The sequence below is a fragment of the Crinia signifera genome, chromosome 3, assembly GCF_055691185.1.
Source record: "Crinia signifera chromosome 3, ASM5569118v1, whole genome shotgun sequence".
Lineage (NCBI taxonomy): Eukaryota > Metazoa > Chordata > Amphibia > Anura > Myobatrachidae > Crinia > Crinia signifera.
In genome coordinates this window covers 279,632,833-279,651,202 of record NC_139219.1, presented here as the reverse complement: position 1 = coordinate 279,651,202, position 18,370 = coordinate 279,632,833, and the positions used below count along the sequence as shown (strand labels likewise).

The following is an 18,370-nucleotide window of genomic DNA, read 5'->3' as shown; positions in this document are numbered from 1 at the left end:
AACCCATGGACACCCACTTATCATGAGACACATTTTATTGTTTATATATGCTATGATGTAAGTGCGAAATTTCATAGCTAAAATACTCACAATCAGCTATTTCGCCCCTAATCTGCTGTAAAAGCTGGGGCTGGCGCCTGCGGAGGTCCGACCACCGCCTCTCTAGCTGCCCGATGGTCCTCCGCACCCGAGTGCGGGCGAAAATCCTGCGCCCTGCCTCAGCATAGGCCCGCCGCTTCTGGCCATTAGTGATAAAGGGCCCCGCACGGCCCAGCCTTGTCTCCATGACGGAGACCAGAGCCCTCAGTTCCGCAGGCGAAAACGGCTCTGCCCTGCGTGTCTCCACCATGTTAACAATGGCATCAATCAACCAATCAGGTGGTGGCATTGGTTTATCACAGTTATTTGTGTTAATAACTTTATTGTTCATCTTTACATGAACAGCGTCTCTGCGCCAACACAAATGGTGACAAATTCGCATGCCTTAAAAACAGTAGTGCTGATGTATGGGAATGAACAAATCTGATATATATAAAACACAGTGTGTATGCACTTAGCAAATCCAATAACGCCTCGCTCCGCCAAGCAACGCGTGCTATAGCTTAGCAACGCATAGCTGTACTTAGCATTACTTACTCTATGCATCTATGTGTATGTGTACATTTATGTTTAAAAGACACATACACATACTTGCAGGTATCCTGAGTCCAGCATTATACACCAGCGCTGGCTGCCTGACTGCCTGCCTGCCTGCCTGCCTGCCTGCTCCTTGAAATGTTTAAACATGTTAATAAATTCCAATATCATATATATATATATATATATATATATATATATATATATATATATATATATATATATATATATCTATATATATCTGCAAACAAATCATACATCAACACAGAAAAAAGTCCCCACCACATTATAGAATAAATCAATGTACTCACCAGACATCAGGGATAGTATCAACTACAATAATGAAGATATAACAAACACATAAGATCCCTTGTACAAAGTATAATAATGAGCACCTATATTGTACTTCCCCCAAAACTAAGCACATATGATAAATATATACTATTTCTTTGCCATTAGGAGGGCAGGCTGGCTAATTGTCGTTTTGTAACACTGACAACTACCACACTGTACTTATTTGAAGGGGTGATTTTTAAAACAATTGGTGTGTTCTGGTCAACTAGATAAAATGTACCTGAAGAATCTTAGTGCCACAGAGTCCCGCAGCTGGTATCCCCTCCGGCATTCAGGGGCGCGGGATGGGCGCATGGGCGGATCTTGCGGCTCAGATGGAACCTCCCACTCATCAAAGGGTATCTCACGCCGCACAGCAATGTTATGGAAAAATATACACAGGCCCACGATCCTCGACACCATTTCAGGCGCATACTGTAAGTCACCACCAGTGCGGTGGAGCACTCTAAATTGACCCTTTAAAAGGCCAATTGAGCGCTCCACCACTTGCCTGGTGGCAACATGCGCCCGATTGAATGCCTCCTGTGGGCCCGGTGCTGGGTAGCTGTACGGCGTAAGTAGCCAGGGCGTACATGGGTAACCGGAGTCACCCAGAACCCACGCATCACGGCCTTCCAGCTCTTGTAGTCTTTGCCATATCCCGGTTTGTCGGATGACATGAGAGTCATGGGCACTTCCGGGAAACTTCGAGTTGAAGGCGAGAATTTCCATGGATGGGCCACATACCACCATCACGTTCAGTGAGTGGAACAATTTGCGGTTCCTATATATCTTCTCACTTCGAGATGGAGGCACAAATGGTACATGGGTGCCATCCACAGCCCCTATCACATTAGGGAAGCCAGCAATTTGATGGAAGGCCTGCTGGCTTCTGCGCAGGGTCTCGGTGGCAAATGTCATGGCCATGAAGTGCCCGTTGCGCCTGAACATGGCCGACGTCACACGCCTCAGGATTCGGCAGAAGGCCGGCTGAGATATTCCAGCAAGTACTGCCACTACTTGTTGGAATGATCCTGAGGCGCAGAAATGCAACACCGCCAGCAGCTGTGTGTGAGGCGGAATTGCTGTCGTGATCCCGTGTAGAGGTTCCAGATCACTCTCAATTAACGAGAGCAGATCCAGAATTACATGTGGCGGTAACCGGTACCTAGTAAGTACCTCATCATCGGGCATAGCAAACAGAGTCACCCGTGTGCGATAGATTCTAGCACGTCCTGGCCTCCTTGGGCGACGAGTGGGGAGAGGCGCAAGTGCCCTTAGCCTCCTTTCCATGTACCGCATCATTGCTTCAGCAACCTATAAAGAAATGAACATAAATACTGATGCACCTATGCACATAATGGCCATATCCGACTACAAATAGATTTGTAGGCTTCAATACGTACAATAGATGGCCGCCCCGTCAAATCCCGAAGATCCATTTGACTCTATAATGATGTAACAATAATATGAACTCAAAACACACCGTCCTAAACACACAGATGCTTACAACATCGAACTACTAAACACTACTTGAGTATCAAAGGTGTCTGCATTTGTTGCCGACATCATGTACTATGAGACATTTCAGCTATTGCTGGGACATGTTGTCCTGCAATAGATGAACACACACAGGTTTAAGACCTGTGAGTGAAATAGTGAACATGTGACATGTTTCAATAATGCTACAAAGACTTTGGTGGGCCAACAATCTGTAGTCAGTGAGGCAATGGTGCATACATTCATACACTTACATTGTTAATGGATATCATATCTACAAGGACCATGGAAGAGCTTACCTTAGACCCTGACAAGTCCAGATCTGGAGACAAATGATTCTAGCAGCAACTCACTATTTATAGGCCTCTCACATGTGTGGTCTATAACAGTAGTGATGAGTATTGCATGACTTGTGGGCTGGATTTTCTAAGGGATTGGGCTACTTTTAGCTTGCAATCAAACTCCACAATACCACAGTAGTCATGAACAAAATGTCATGTCATGCTAGCAAATAGCATGTGTATTGTGCGATAGTCACAGGTGTATCAGAAGATTCTATGCAATGTTAGAATTGGTGACCAGTATTTCATGTCGAAGTTTCGCCAGGTTTTACACAATGGAATTTCCACCACCGTATGCGGCGCGAAAAAACAGCGACGTACGCTCGCGCACGGAACGCAGCTGCCGCTGATGTCCGCCAAACAGGATACACAAACAGTATATAAAGGTGTATTAGAATGTGACAATGTTGTTGCTAACATGTCTGGATCACAACCAGAGGTGGACCAGGAGCTGCAGCAACTATTTGACCAGATGGACTCCAGCACCTCCTATGTGCCACTGCACATGCAGCCAGTGGGAAATGAGGAGGCTGCTGGCCCTTCTACAGCAGGGCAACCTGCACCTGACCATTCTACAGCAGGGCAACCTGTACCTGGCCCTTCTGCAGCAGGGCAACCTGCAGCTGCCTCATATGCACCATCAGCAGAATCATTTGGAACACAACCGGGGACTTCACAAGATAGTACCATGGCCAGCACTTCAAGTACAGCGCCACGTGCCAGTGGGCGTGGCCATGGCCGTGGCAAGGGGAAAAATAGGGCAACAGAGGAACCAACTTCCCGAAATAAGGCATATGAAGCACAGGAGCTTGCCATCCTGGTTCCCCGAGCACGTGATTGGATTGAGTGTCCATCGGAGAGGCTGACACACACACGCAGATGGAAGATTTGGGAAGACATAACGGCAGAGATTAATGAAGTTGCGCCACAAGTTCGTGAGACGGAGCACGTCAAAAAGAGGCAAGTTGTTTTGTGATACATGTGCCCAGTAATAGACAAGTAATGATTGAATTCATGCTTAGATGGATTTTGCAAATGGCCGGTGAGGTTGTTACGATACACAGACATTATTGACATGTTATTTAGTTGAGAGTTAGAGTAGGGTGATTGTGAATGTGTCTTGTAACGGTTGATATCATAGTTGCATGTAATGTTATCTTTTTGACATTAAGCACATGTCGTAATATGTAGCACAGAGCAATGGCTGCAACATCAAACATCTGGAGTGACATGTATTAATATGTCAACTTACATTGCAGGTGGCAGGACTTCAAAACCAACCTGAAGAGGAAGATGACCAAGCGGTGGGAACACAGCCAGAGATCTGGGGCCGGGCCCATGCCATCAGGGCTAGAGCTCACCCCCCTGGAGTTGATGGCCGAGAGCTGTGTATCAGTTGAGGAGATCAGGGGGGTGAGCACGATGGATAGCGAGGCCCCAGCTGAAGTGTTTGCGTCTTTTATTGAAGGTAAATATTTGTCATGCCATAAGCTTGTGCAAGTAATTATCTTAGAATGTGTCCTAATTGTGTTTATCATTTTCCACAGACACCCCACTGCTTGGTGACGACTCTGCTCAGGAGGTGGAGGAGTCCGTGCCACCTGGCCCCAGTGGTAGGCCTGTGCAGCAGCAGCCATCGGCCCAAGCCGATTTTGCCACCTTGGCCCAGATGCTTGGGGACATAAACCAGCAGGGAGAGTTTGCATCAGAACGGATGCGTAGGACCGAGGAGATCATAGCGAGCTTGGTCAGCACCCAGCAGGCCATCGCTGGGAGCATGCAGGCCATGGCTGAGGCGCATCAGGCCATGGCTGCAAGTGCTCAGGTGCTGGCCGAGCAAGCCACCCGCCAAAATGATCTCCTCCTCCACCATAATGAGCTTATGGTGGAGCTGGTTAACAGCAACAGGGTCCTAATGTCATCCGTTTCTGGTGCATTACCACCAGCAACACTCTCTGCTGGCAGGAGGGGTAGACCAGCCAACCCCTCACCAGCATCTGCTCCACCTGCCCCAGCATCTGGCCGTGGCCGAAGAGCTGCTGCACAGGCCAAGGAGCCTACCAAGGCCAAACGTGGTCGCAAATGAACTTGTGGCTGCATTAATCTCCACCGTTATGTCATCCCAACTCTTCCATTGTGCTGTGTGTGTCAGCTTCTTGTGTCCAATCACGTGCTGAGGGTAACCAGATGAGCCCTTGCTTCAAATGTCCTTTTTGGTTCCCCTGTTGCCCTCTTTTGCCTGCCATTACTGTCATCTGTACTTGAAGTGATGTTGCTAAGTCCCCGGTTGTGTTCCAAATGATTCTGCTGATGGTGCATATGAGGCAGCTGCAGGTTGCCCTGATGCAGAAGGGCCAGGTGCAGGTTGCCCTGCTGTCAGGGCCGCCGAGAGGCAGGGGGGGCGGGTACATTTTACCTGGGCCCGGGCCTGTCAGGGGGGCCCGGGCCAGGGGATAGTCACACTTACAATTTTTTTTAATGGCAGCGGTGTAGCAGCAGCGTGGGCGGGAGAAGGGTTGGTGGCGGCTGGCCAGTGAGAGCGGATCAGCAGCGGCAGCCTGTGTCACTTTCACTCACTGTGTGTGGAGTGTGCTGCAGTCTGCAGACAGTGACAGAGGCCCCATCCACTGCTGCGGAGCGTCTGCAGATAAACTCTGTGTGTCTGCAGACTGCAGCTGCTTTCACAACACTTGATGTGAGAGCGAGGGGAAGGTCAAAGGTCAGGTCAGGTGCACGAAGCGCGGCATGTGTCAGGGAGGCTGGAGCCGGAGGAGATCCTGAATCTACGAGTCCTGCCCTGTAAGTGCATTTTTGTTCTGCCCTGCCTTTCTTAATACTAAATTGTTCTCCATATAAATGTATATATGTGCCTTCATCATTGGATCATCAATATATAGATATATATCTATAGATATATAGATATATATATATATATATATATATATATATATAGATATACAGTATATATATATATATATATATATATATCTCAAATTATATATATATATATATATAGATATATATCTATAGATATAGATATATATCTATATGTTGATAATCCAATGAAGAAAGCACACTAGCAATTATGCAGAAATGACTGTATTAGCACCTAGCACTTGCAGGGTCTCCCCCGTCCTCAGGGCGATACAGCATAAATACTGTATACACTCAAAAATACATTACATTTCCCATATAAATACCCCCACTGTAGTCTCCGCTGGGCACCTGGGTCCATCATACTAAAAGTGCTTGGCACCATACTTCCCGTATCGCGCACAGTAGGAAGTCAGGGCACACTCGCATTCATTCCACTGCTCCCCCTCCACGTTCCACTGGCTGGCAGTACCCAGCTCATGACAGGCGGATCCACGGCACCCAGCTGTAACAGAAGAGGCGATTTTAAACCCCAGTGAATGAGTGCCGTGGACAGTGGCGTAGCTTGTGTAAGGCAGCCCCCGCCACTGCTTGGAGGAGCGGGGGCTGCGTGGGCGCCAGAAAGCCTCTCACTCTAACCTGCAGAGCTGAGCTGAGGTCCGTCCTGTCTCCGTCTCTCTCCCTCCCTTCCTCCCAGCAGCAGCAGCAGCAGCAGCATTACAGGCAGGAAGTTCGGGACTGTTTCTGTGTACACAGTACACACAACCTCCGTACCTCCGCGCAGGCTGGGCAGCTGCAGCATCGTCCCTCTCCCTGCTTTCTGTTCTTGACGTCCTGCTCCCCTGCACTCTGCACTCCGGTTACAGAGCCCTCCCCTTCTACAGGCTTCAGCACAGGAGCTGAACACAACAATAAGGTTAACTCTTTCAAAACCTGGTTTTCTACAGTGGGATGCAATGCATTCAGTGTCTGTGTCATCACATGTCAGCATATTTGTGTCAGTGTCTGGGTGTCTGTGTTATGTCTCTAGATGTCAGCGTCTGTCAGCATCAGTGTCTCTATGTGCAGTTCGTGTGTCAGCGTATCCCTGTGTATAGGCGTCTTTGTGTCCATGTGTCAACATATGTGTCTGTGTCGCGTCCATGTATCAACTTGTCAGCACCCGTGTTTTAGGATCTGTCCATTTGTCAGTATCTGTCTGTTTGTCGGCGTCTGCGTGTCCATGCGTTAGCATCTGTCTGAGAGGGTGGGGGCATGCCAGAAGCTCACAGAGCGCTTAGCATGCCTCCATAGTGATGAAAACGGGAGGCGTGGCTTGTGGGAGCATTATTCCCAATAAGCCTTTCCCCCTCTCAGTGAGGTCACACCCTTTTTCTGGCGGCAGTGCGACTTCGTCGACAGCGGACATCTCGCCCGAGTTCAGTGTAGTGCGAGATGTCCGCTGAATTCTGATGTTTTTTTAAAGGGGAATTAACTTACAAGGCAAAACCATGCCAAACCATGCCTAGTAAGTTAATTCCCCTTTAAAAAAACATCAGAATTCAGCGGACATCTCGCACTGCACTGAACTCGGGCGGCATGAAATTCCGGCCATAGTGTAAGGTGCATTTAGATTTGTGGAGTATAAGTTTAATGACGGCATGTGGCATATAGTGCAAGGGGCATTATGATGTGTGATGTAATGTTTAAGGGGCATGGGGGGGAGGGGGGGGGGGGGGGCGCCAGAAACTTTTTTGGCTGGGGGGAGCAAAATTTATAGTTACGCCACTGGCCGTGGATCCACTTTTATGATGTAGCTTGGTACTGCCGGTCTGTGGAACGCGGAGGGTGATCAGTGGAACTCGGGTGAGTGTGTCCTTACTTCCTATTGGAAGTACGGTGCAAAGCACTTCCGGTAGGTCGGACCCGGGAGCCTGGCGGGGATGGAGAGATGGGACTACAGTGGGGGTATTTATAGGGGTAAGTGAATATCTTTTTGTGTGTATATTTATTCTGTATCGCCCTGAGGACAAGAGAGACCCTGAAAGGCGCTGGCTAGGCGCTAATACAGTAATTTCTGCATAATTCCTTGTGTGCCAGTGCCTCCTTCATTGGATTACCTGTACAGACTTCTGGAGTACACCAGTTCCACTACCTTGGAAAGGTGGAGTGCCGACATAATAGTGGACTCACTCAGGACAAAATATGCGCTGACACTTGGAGACTACGAGAATACGTCTCCAAGTGTCAGCGCATATTTTGTCCTGAGTGCAAACAGCGTCCTACAGCGTATGCAAATTGTTTTAGTGAGGGCACCGGAATCGCTGTTAATTTTGTTGGGAGTGCCGGGCCACCCACACACTATATATGTATATGTGTATATATATATATATATATATATATATATATATATATATATATATATATATATATCCAGTATATGACATAAAGCAAAGGCAAAGGCATTTTGTATAGTTTTGTAGGCTGCACAAAAATCTACAGTAAAAAGGATCTGTATGTATATATGCTGTATATACAAATATAAAATATTTTCATCCAAAGACAGCAGCAATAAGGGACATTTTTAAAGAAGTCTGACCGAGTGCTGCCATCTTTGGAGGATTTTATATATATATATATATATATATATATATATATATATATATATATATGTGTGTGTGTTCTCTAAAGCACCTTGATAAAGGAGCCTTGTAGCTTTGAAACTGTTGGTGGCCTGCTGTGTCTTCATTCTGAGTGCCGCCGCATCCCCTTAAGCCAGTGGTAGCCAACCACGGTCCTCGAGAGCTACCAACAGTGCCCATTTTCCAGACAACCTAGCTGCTGCAAAGGTGCACTCATTACTAGCTGAAACATTTTAAAAGATCCACAGGTGGAGGTAAGTAAGTACTTCACTTGTGATTCTGTGAGGAGAGCTGGAAAACATTAACTGTTGGTAGCTCTCGAGGACTGGAGTTGGCTACCCCAGCCTTAAGCTATATATATATATATATATATATATATATATAATACTTATGACCCAGCTGCTGGGAGGCATGCATGCCACACTTCTGTGAGTGGGTTCTTCTCATGTGCTAAACACGCCCTTAACATGCCGTGGTCACAACCCCCCCCCCCCCAGCCCTGCCTGCTGTAGAATGGTCAGGTGCAGGTAGCCCTGCTGTAGAAGGGCCAGCAGCCTCCTCATTTCCCACTGCCTGCATGTGCAGTGGCACATAGGAGGTGCTGGAGTCCATCTGTGTGCAATTATATTTGTTTTGTATTATAATTTATTTTGGTACATTCCTAACATGGTTTTTTTTTTTTTGGTTTTTTTATTTTTTTGTCATTGCATCACAGTGGCATTGACTGTGAAATGTATATAAATAAATTTCTTTACTTTACTAAAATTGTGTGGTTTCATTAGTACATGTCGAATACACATGTGTATTGATACTATTAATATTCAGTCATGTCCATTGTTAGCAGGTTTAAAGTGTGTGACAAGTACAGCATATGGGGGTGATTAGTAAGGTTTCCTTGAAGCAGCAATGGTTTCAATTAAAGCACTGACAAGCGTCCTATTAGTGAGTAATGAGTAAAGGAGTCGATTCTATTGGGTTCAGGTGTTAATGCTTGTAGTCATTAGGCGGTCCGTTCGCCTACCGCAGGAACGAGTGGTGTCCGCAAAGCAATAGTAGCCTTTTGGACACCGCACATTTCTATCGGTTTTGGTCGCGTGCATTCGGAGTGCTATCCGAATGTACGCCCCCCAACATAAGTGTACTCCCCCGTGTCCGCCCATGTTTCCTCCCAGTTTTTCCCACTTTGAAACTACGCCCATGTGTCATTCCGCATGACGCCCATAATACGCCCATATTTCCCGACTGATTGCGGTGAACAGTTTTGTACGGGATTTGCCCGAACAGGTACGGAGTCAAGGCGTGGCACATGCGCGTGGCGTTCTCCACGCATGCGCAGACGCCGTAAAGACGCGATCCGAAAGTATGCGGAAAAGTACGCGTCAATCAGAATAAGGGCCTTTGTCTTTTCTCCAATATAAGACACAGCTAACCAAGGGGTTTATTCTAGTTCATTCTTTCTGACAAAATCCTTCTTAGATGGACAAAACCATGTGCACTGCAGGGGGACAGATGTAACATGTGCAGATAGAATTAGATTTGGGTGAGTTATTTTGTTTCTGTGCAGGGAAAATACTGACTGCTTTATTTTACACTGCAATATAGATCTCACTTTGAAGAAAAACCCCACCCAAATCTAATTCTCTCTGCACAAGTTACATCTGCCCCACCCGCAGTGCACATGGTTTTGTCCATCTAAGAAGGATTTTGTCAGAAAGAATGAACTAGAATAACCCCCCAAGAGATATAGCGAGGCCAGAGATAAGTGCGGATGCAGCAAGGATGTGCCATGTCACTTGCAGGTGCTTATCCCCTTTGAGTGACAAGTGAATTTGTCAAAATATGTGTGAAAATTGCTAAGGAAACAATATTATTTATCAAAATGATCTGTCATGTTTACATTATACTAGGTGATTCATCGCGCCCTCCGGGCGCTCTTCACACCGTCGTGAGGGGCTTTGCCCCATTAGAAGTAGGAATATATGTGAGTGTGAAATGTAGTGTAATTTGCTGAATAATGTGCTTACAGTGCATTTGAGAGCATAAATGTTTTTTAATGAAAGTGCATATAAGGTACGGATGTGTGTGTGTGTGTAGTTGTGAGTATAGGAGGCACGGAGGGGTGTGTGAGTAGTTGTGAGTAATGGAGGCATGGATGGGTGTGTGTATTTTTGAGGCATGGATGGATGGGGGTGTGTGTGTGTGTATTTGTTTGTATTAGAGGCATGGCTGTGTGTGTGTGTGTATAGTTGTGAGCATTGGAGACATGGATGGGTGTGTGTATTGGAGGCATGGATGTGTGTGTGTAGTTGTGAGTATTGGAGGCATAAGTGAGTGTGTGGCTAAACGCACACTAAATAGTGTGCAATGAAATGTTTAAGGGAGCAGAGCTGTGTTTGAAAAGGCGTTGGTGGTGTAGTGGTATGGGGTGGTGGGTGGTACTTACATATGGTGTTGGACAGTGAAGTTTGGTGGCAGCAGGTTGTGGAGAGTGTAAATAGATGTGGGGATGTGTTAGGTGCAGTAGTGCGAGGTGCATGCGTATTGCAGATGTGAGTGTAAAATGTGAGGTTTAGTGAGTGGTGTAGGGTGCTGGAGTTAATAGAGATATAGGGTAGGTAGTGTGAAGGGTGTGTGATGTAGGTGGGAGTATTAGAGGCATAGATGTGTGTGTGTGTGTGTATGTAGTTGGTAGTTTTGGAGGCATGTATGGTTATGGGTGTGTGTGTAGTTGGGAGTATTGGAGCCATGAATGGGTGTGTGTAGTTGGGAGTATTGGAGGCATTGATGGGTGGGTGTGTGTGTGTGGGTGAGTGGGTGAGTGAGTTGGTAGTATTGGAGACATGTATGGGAATGGGTGTGTGTGTGTTTAGTTGTGAGTATTGGAGGCATGAATGGGTGTGTGTGTAGTTGTGAGTATTGGAGGCATTGATGGGTGTGTGTAGTTGTGAGTATTGGAGGCATGAATGGGTGTGTGTGTAGTTGGGAGTATTGGAGGCATTGATGGGGGTGTATATGTGTGTAGTTGTGAGTGTGTTGGAGAGTGAAGATTGGTGGCAGCACGGCGTAGAGAGTGTAAATAGATGTGGGGATGTGTAGTGGTATGGGCTGCTGGGTGGTACTTACATATGGTGTTGGAGAGTGAAGATTGGTGGCAGCACGGGGTGGAGAGTGTAAATAGATGTGGGGATGTGTTAGTTGAAGTAGTGTGAGGTGCATGTGTATTGATATGTGTGTGTGTGTGTGTGTAGTTTTGAGTATTGTTGGCACGGATGGGTGTGTGTATAGTTGTGAATATAGGAGGCATGGAGGGGTGTGTGAGTAGTTGTGAGTATTGGAGGCATAAGTGTGTGTGTGTGTGTGGCAAAACGCACACAATATAGTGTGCGATGAAATGTTTAAGGGAGGTTGTGTTAGAAAAGGCGTTGGTGGTGTAGTGGTATGGGGTGCTGGGTGCCATAAGCCTACCCAAGTAGTACATGGTTAGTGAGAGTGCAGCGTGATCAGGTTATGGAGGGTGGGGCTGACCGGCACCCCATAGATAGAGAGGCGTTGGTAGTGTAGTGGTATGGGGTGGTGGGTGCCATACGTCTGCTAAAGTAGTAAATGCAGCACGGTAATGTTTAAGGGGTAGCTGCTGTTTTACTACTTTAGCACACATATTATGGCACCCACTACCCCATGGTGGTGTAGTGGTATGGGGTGGATGGCATAGTACTTACAGTCTTGTGCAGTGGTGGTCAGCAGCAGTCCGTGGGTTCGGGAGAGTGCTGCTCTGCGTCATCTATGGGCGGCTTGCGGTGTAATTAAGGTGGCAGTGGCGGGCGCACGGCAATGTAGTGTGCGGCTCTGTAGATCCTGGTGGGTGTTGGGAGACGGGTCTTCCTCTGGAGCATGGCAGTGTACGGGCAGCGGCTGGCGCATGGCAATGTCTTGATTTGCCGGGTATGTGGAGACGGCAGTGGGTGGGCAGGGGCGGGTCTTGTGGCGTGCGCACGGCAATGAGCTGTGTGTCTGTGACAGATGCGGGCGGGTGTGGGGGGACGGCTCCTCCGACAGAGCGAAGGCACTGGTTGGCTGGCTGGGTAAAGAAGGTGCCAGCGGCGGGCGCACGGCAAGGCTGTGCGTCTGAGTGATGCTGGCGGGTGTGGGGGACGGGATCTCCGACAGTGAGGGCAGGGGGGGGGGCAGCTAGTATCAGGGCGTGTAGTGCTGGAAGGGGTGGTGAGGACGGGCCGAGGGAGATGCAGGCTTATTGGTGAAGGGGGTGCGGGTGTGCTGTGCTTTGGTGGGGCGGGGGGTATGGCGGTGTTTGTGCTGAGAGGGGGAGTGGTGCTTGTTAGCAACTACATCTGTTATGAGAGTGAGGGGGAAGGGGCGCGCGGTGTGTAGCGGGGGGGGGGGGTGGTGGTGGCAGTGTATGGTGGGGGGGAGCACGGTGTGTAGCCTTGGAGCTGGCCGTGTATGGGCGGCCATAGGGGGGGTGTTGGGCTTGGAGGGGGTGGGTAGTGCATACTTGCCGACTTTTGAGCTGGGCTTTGCGGGAGAGAGCAGCTTGTTAGAGGAAATAGGGGGCGTGGGAGCTCTCAAACGTAATTTGGATAGCTCCGCCCATGGTCCCGCCTCATTTACGGCATGCAAATGGGGCGGGCCATGGGCGGAGCTATGCAAAGTACATTTCAGAGTGTACATTATAGGTACATTTTGCAAATTTGAAAATCTTTCCTTCTTCCCTCCCTCCCTCCACGACGCTGCTGCTTTATAAAAAGAAATGTTCCTCTCCTCCTGCACCTTATATGTTATAAGGTAGTGGGGACAGGGGAGGGGAGCAATTTTTATGAAGCTGCAGCGGCAGCGTGGGGGTCTGTAGCGAGGGGGGGGAGAAGAGACAGCCTGAGCCCGAGCCCTATTAAAGAAAACAGCGGGGAGCAGAGGGAGAGAAGCAGGAGGGAAGCCTGCCGCTAGCTTACTATGTACTCTGCGGCGCTGCCCTCTGCTGCTCCCGTGTCTGCCCCATGCTGTCACTGTGCTGCCGCTGCCAGGGCTATGACGGTGACCTGACCACGTCCGGTAGTACAGAACCCCAGCCGGCATGTAATAGGAAAGCCGCGAGGTCACCGTCAGCCCCTGCGCTTTGTAACTTGCGCATGCGCAGTCACTGGGGTTTTTTTTTTTTGACAGGCAGCCTAAAAGGCGGGAGGATCCCATAGATTCCCGGGAGACCGGGAGAAGGGATCAAAAAGCGGGATACTCCCGCTAAATGCGGGAGGGTCGGCAACCCCATACCCTCCAACATGTGAGGGTCAGAATTCGGTACAAAAAAAAAAAAAAAAAAAAAAAAAAAAAAAATCCGGGAGGGGCGTGGCTTCGGGAAAAGGGGCGTGGTCTTGCCGATAGTTTCAATACCCACCGTGTGTGAGTTGAACATAATAATTTACCTGCCCCGCTGGTCCTCTCCTGCTGCGCTGCGCATCGATCAGGTCTCTGACTGACAAACAGCATGCATAAGTGAAGTTCTTCTCCCGTCTATCCCCGAGCAGGAGGAGACCGTGTCCTCCCTTGGTGCACCTTGGGAGTTGTAGTCTGGTTCGGCGGCTCCCCTTCAGGCTCCCTGGGGAATAGCCGGCAGTCTGAAACTACAACTCCAAGAGTCCCCCTAGCCTCCTCGGCTGAGACAGAGAAGTGCAGGAAATGGAAGGAGGCGACACGCTGCAGCTGAAGCCTGAAGGCTAGAAAACCGATACAATAGGTACAGGGTATGCAACCCTGGGGTAGTGTGTGAGGTTGTGTGCCGGCCGGATGATGTGTGTGTGTGTGTGTGTGTGTGGGGGGGGGGGGGGGGGGGGGGCGCGGTGTGTAGCCGTGGGGCGGGGTTAGTGGCCGAGGAGGGGGCGGATTGTGTGGAGAACAGAGGCCAAGGGGGGTGGTGTGTATTACGGAAGTGGCCAGGTTTTGCAGTGTGGCTGACGGTGGACGGGCCTGTCAATCACCCGTGTAACCCCGCCCACCGTTTGCCACACTGCTTTGAGTGACGGATCTGGCTAAATATATAAGAGATAGGAAATATAATCTTTTTTACACAACACTTTTTATTTGAATTTATATAACAAATGTGAGCGAATTTTTCTGCAGATATTTTAAACATCTCTCACAGAGGTGTTGGCACTCAAAGGGTTTAAACCCTGCTACAACAATTGAACTAATGATGATGATAATAGTCAAAATCGAGGATTGACATAAAATTGAACAAAGTAAAAGTCGATTGTATTGCAGACAGTATAGCATAACTACATTTGCTATTTTAATCTATATGAAATCAAGTAAAATTGACCCTTAGTAAATATACCCCTAGATGTCTATAGCAGGTATCCATCAATATTTGATCAATTGTTCTGAAATATATTCTTAATTTTTAAACTTAAAGATTTTTCCATAACCGGAAAGAAAAATATATTACGGCAAATAATGTATTTCCATCCTTTATCTAACATAGTAAAAACAGCATAGTGTGTACTTGTCCTCTCTTGTATTCAACTGTAAGTCACTGTTTTGCTTATTCGTGTAATTGGGAGCTGCGGATGCCTTGTGGCACCATATAAATAAAGGATGATAATAATAATATTAGTTTTTGGGGAAAAAATTGTATTATATAATTTCCTTTGAGTTGCATTTGGATAAGATGACAGTTTACAAGGAATCTTAAGAAATCAGCTTTTGTTCCGTGACTTTTCTGAATTTATTTCTTCTTTATAGTTGGCTATTTGCTGACTTATCCATTCAAGGTAACCATCAACTTTGAGATATACACCAAAATTATCCAGTCGTCCGCATCCCTCTCCCCAGCTCACTAAGCCAATAAGGAACCAGGTGTCTCCAAACCTGGTGACCATGGGTCCCCCACTGTCTTTATCACAAGCATCCTGATTGTCCCCCAGTCTTCCAGCGCATAACATATTAACAGATACATGGTTATTCATGACTTCAGAGCAATTCTCACGGGGTACTATGGGGATCTGTATGAAGCGGAGGGTCTTAGAGCTGTTGCGTGTTGATCCATCCTGGCTACCCCAGCCAGTTACTATGGTCTCAGTGCCCTCTAGTGTCAGATGTGTTACAGAAAGATGATGACTTGGTAGACATATGGGCAACACGTACTTGTTATACACTGCTGAAGTTCTGAGACGCAGTAGGGCAATGTCATTATCTGCAGTCTCGGCTTTGTAGTCAGGATGCAGGATGAACTTGGACACAGCAATGTGCTGCTCTGTACTTTCCAGTTCCAAACGATCATATTCACCTGTTTTGTGACGTATAGAGAGATACATCAACAGAGGCTAAGATCTACTATTATTCATATGTGTACTGTTTCAGGGAGTATGTTTTATAGAATAATAATTGGTAACACAAGTAAAAAAATAAAATTGAAGAATGTTGGTGCACAATCTGAAACCATATAGAGGTTGAGTATCCCTTATCCAAATGATTACAAAAACCAGAATGTCTTTTTTTTGTTGTTGCTAAAAGCGTTACTGGGGACATCTGTAACTGGAACTACTGGGGACATTATATGTAACTGGCATTACTGGGGACATGATATGTAACTGGCATTACTGGGGACATGATATGTAACTGGCACTAAGGGGGACATGATATGTAACATACTACTGGGGACATCTGTAACTGGAACTACTGGGGACATTATATGTAACTGGCATTACTGGGGACATGATATGTAACTGGCACTACAGGGGTTATGATACATAACTGGCACTAAGGGGGACATGATATGTAACTGGCATTACTGGGGACATGATATGTAACTGGCACTACTGGGGACATCTGTAACAGCACTACTGAGGTCATGATATGTAACTGGCACTAATGGGGACATGATATGTAACTGACACTACTAGGAATATCTGTAACGGGCACTACTGGGGACATTATACTGTGTGTAACTGGCACTACTAGGGATATCTGTAACTGGCACTACTGGGGTCATGATATGTAACCGGCACTACTGGGGATATGATATGTAACAGGCACTACTGGGGATATGACATGTAGCTGGCACTCCTGGGGAAATTATATGTAACTGGCACGGCACTACTAGAGACATGATTTGTAATTGGCATTAGTGGGGACATGATAAGTAACTGGCACTACTGGGGACATGATATGTAACTGGTACTACTGGGGACATGATATGTAACTGGCACTACTAGTGACACCTGTAACTGGCACTACTGGGGACATGATATGTAACTGGCACTACTGGGGACATGATATGTAACTGGTACTACTGGGGACATGATATGTAACTGGCACTACTAGTGACACCTGTAACTGGCACTACTGGGGACATGATATGTAACTGGCACTACTGGGGACATGACAAGTAACTGGCACTACTGGGGACATGATATGTAATTGGCCTTACTGGGGACATAATATGTAACTGGTGCTACTGGGGACATGATATGTAACTGGCACTTCTAGTGACACCTGTAACTGGCACTACTGGGGACATGATATGTAACTGGCACTACTGGGGACATGATAAGTAACTGGCACTACTGGGGACATGATATGTAATTGGCCTTACTGGGGACATGATATGTAACTGGCACTACTGGGGACATGATATGTAATTGGCACTACTGGGGACATGATCTGTAACTGGCACTACTGGGGACGTGATATGTAACTGGCACTACTGGGGACATCTGTACCGGCACTACTGGGGACATGATAAGTAACTGGCACTACCGGGGACATGATATGTAATTGGCCTTACTGGGGACATGATATGTAACTAATATTACTGGGGACATCTATAATTGGCACTACTGGGGACATAAGTAACCGGCACTACTAGGGACATGATATGTAACTGGCACTACTGGGGACATGATATGTAACTGGTACTACTGGGGACGTGATATGTAACTGGCACTACTGGGGACATGATATGTAACTGGCACTACTGGGGACATGATATCTAAATGGCACTAAATATGTGCAAGAAAATAATTGCTTGGCATTCAAATTCAGTGCCTGAGATAGTACACAAACTTTGTTTCATGTTTTGAAACCTTATTTCATGCACAAATAAAATATATCTGTGTGTATTTTATGTGTTTGATGTGTTTATACAGCATAAATGCAAGATCCCTCAAGATACATCATTGAAATATAAAAATATTCGGTACTTGTTTCCTAGCACGGCCACATATCTTATGGATCGTGTACCTTTAGTTAAGGTACACGATCCATAAGATGGACCCGATTTCCTTTGAAATCAGGTCCATTTGGCCGGCTAGGACAAAATATCGGGGGCATCGCGTCGGTCGGGACCGTTAACAATGGTCCCGACGCGACCGACGCGATGCCCGCGATTTCCCCATAGGCTTCAATGTTAAAAAATATTTTAACATTGAAATCGTGTCGGGAAAGGTAAAATATCGGGGGCATCGCGTCGGTCGGGACCATTAACATAGGTCCCGACGCGATGCCCCCGATTTTTACATAGGCTTCAATGTTAAAAGATTTTTTAACATTGAAATCCTGAAAAAATGTGAAAAATGTGAAATGGGCCAATATGACCCATTTCACATTTTAGATGTCCCCGTCGTCACCCCACGATAGACGCCAACCCGAAGCTTGGCGAGTGCAGCGAGCCCGCGAGGGGCGGCGGTGCGCGTCCTCCGACCTTTTCATTCCCCTACTATCCACGTCGGCGTGGAGTTGAGAATAGAATAGTGTGGCGAGCGCAGCGAGCCACCGAGCCCGAAGCGTGGCGAGCGCAGCGAGCCCCGCGAGGGGACGCGGATACCTTCACAGTTATACGCGTCCCCTCGCGGGCTTCACAGGTGTCCGTGGCGACGCGGACACCTGTGAAGTCCGCGAAGGGACGCGTTTACCTGTGAAGGTATCCGCGTCCCCTCGCGGGGCTCGCTGCGCTCGCCACGCTTCGGGCTCGGTGGCTCGCTGCGCTCGCCACACTATTCTATTCTCAACTCCACGCCGACGTGAATAGTAGGGGAATGAAAAGGTCGGAGGACGCGC

The 18,370-nt window shown here is 47.5% G+C and overlaps 1 protein-coding gene across 5 annotated transcripts in view; it reads right to left on the bottom strand.

Annotated features, from left to right (window-relative positions):
* Window positions 1–14,371: 14,371 nt before the first annotated feature.
* The window catches only part of LOC146064568 (vitamin K-dependent protein C-like), a 49,286-nt gene continuing 45,287 nt past the window's right edge, over window positions 14,372–18,370 (bottom strand). For all 5 annotated transcript variants that reach the window (XM_083178220.1, XM_083178222.1, XM_083178219.1 and 2 more), the window contains one exon: window positions 14,372–15,599. In XM_083178220.1, coding sequence (XP_083034346.1) covers window positions 15,010–15,599 — 590 coding nt within the window. In that variant the 3' untranslated portion in view covers window positions 14,372–15,009. The remainder of the gene's footprint in view (window positions 15,600–18,370) is intronic.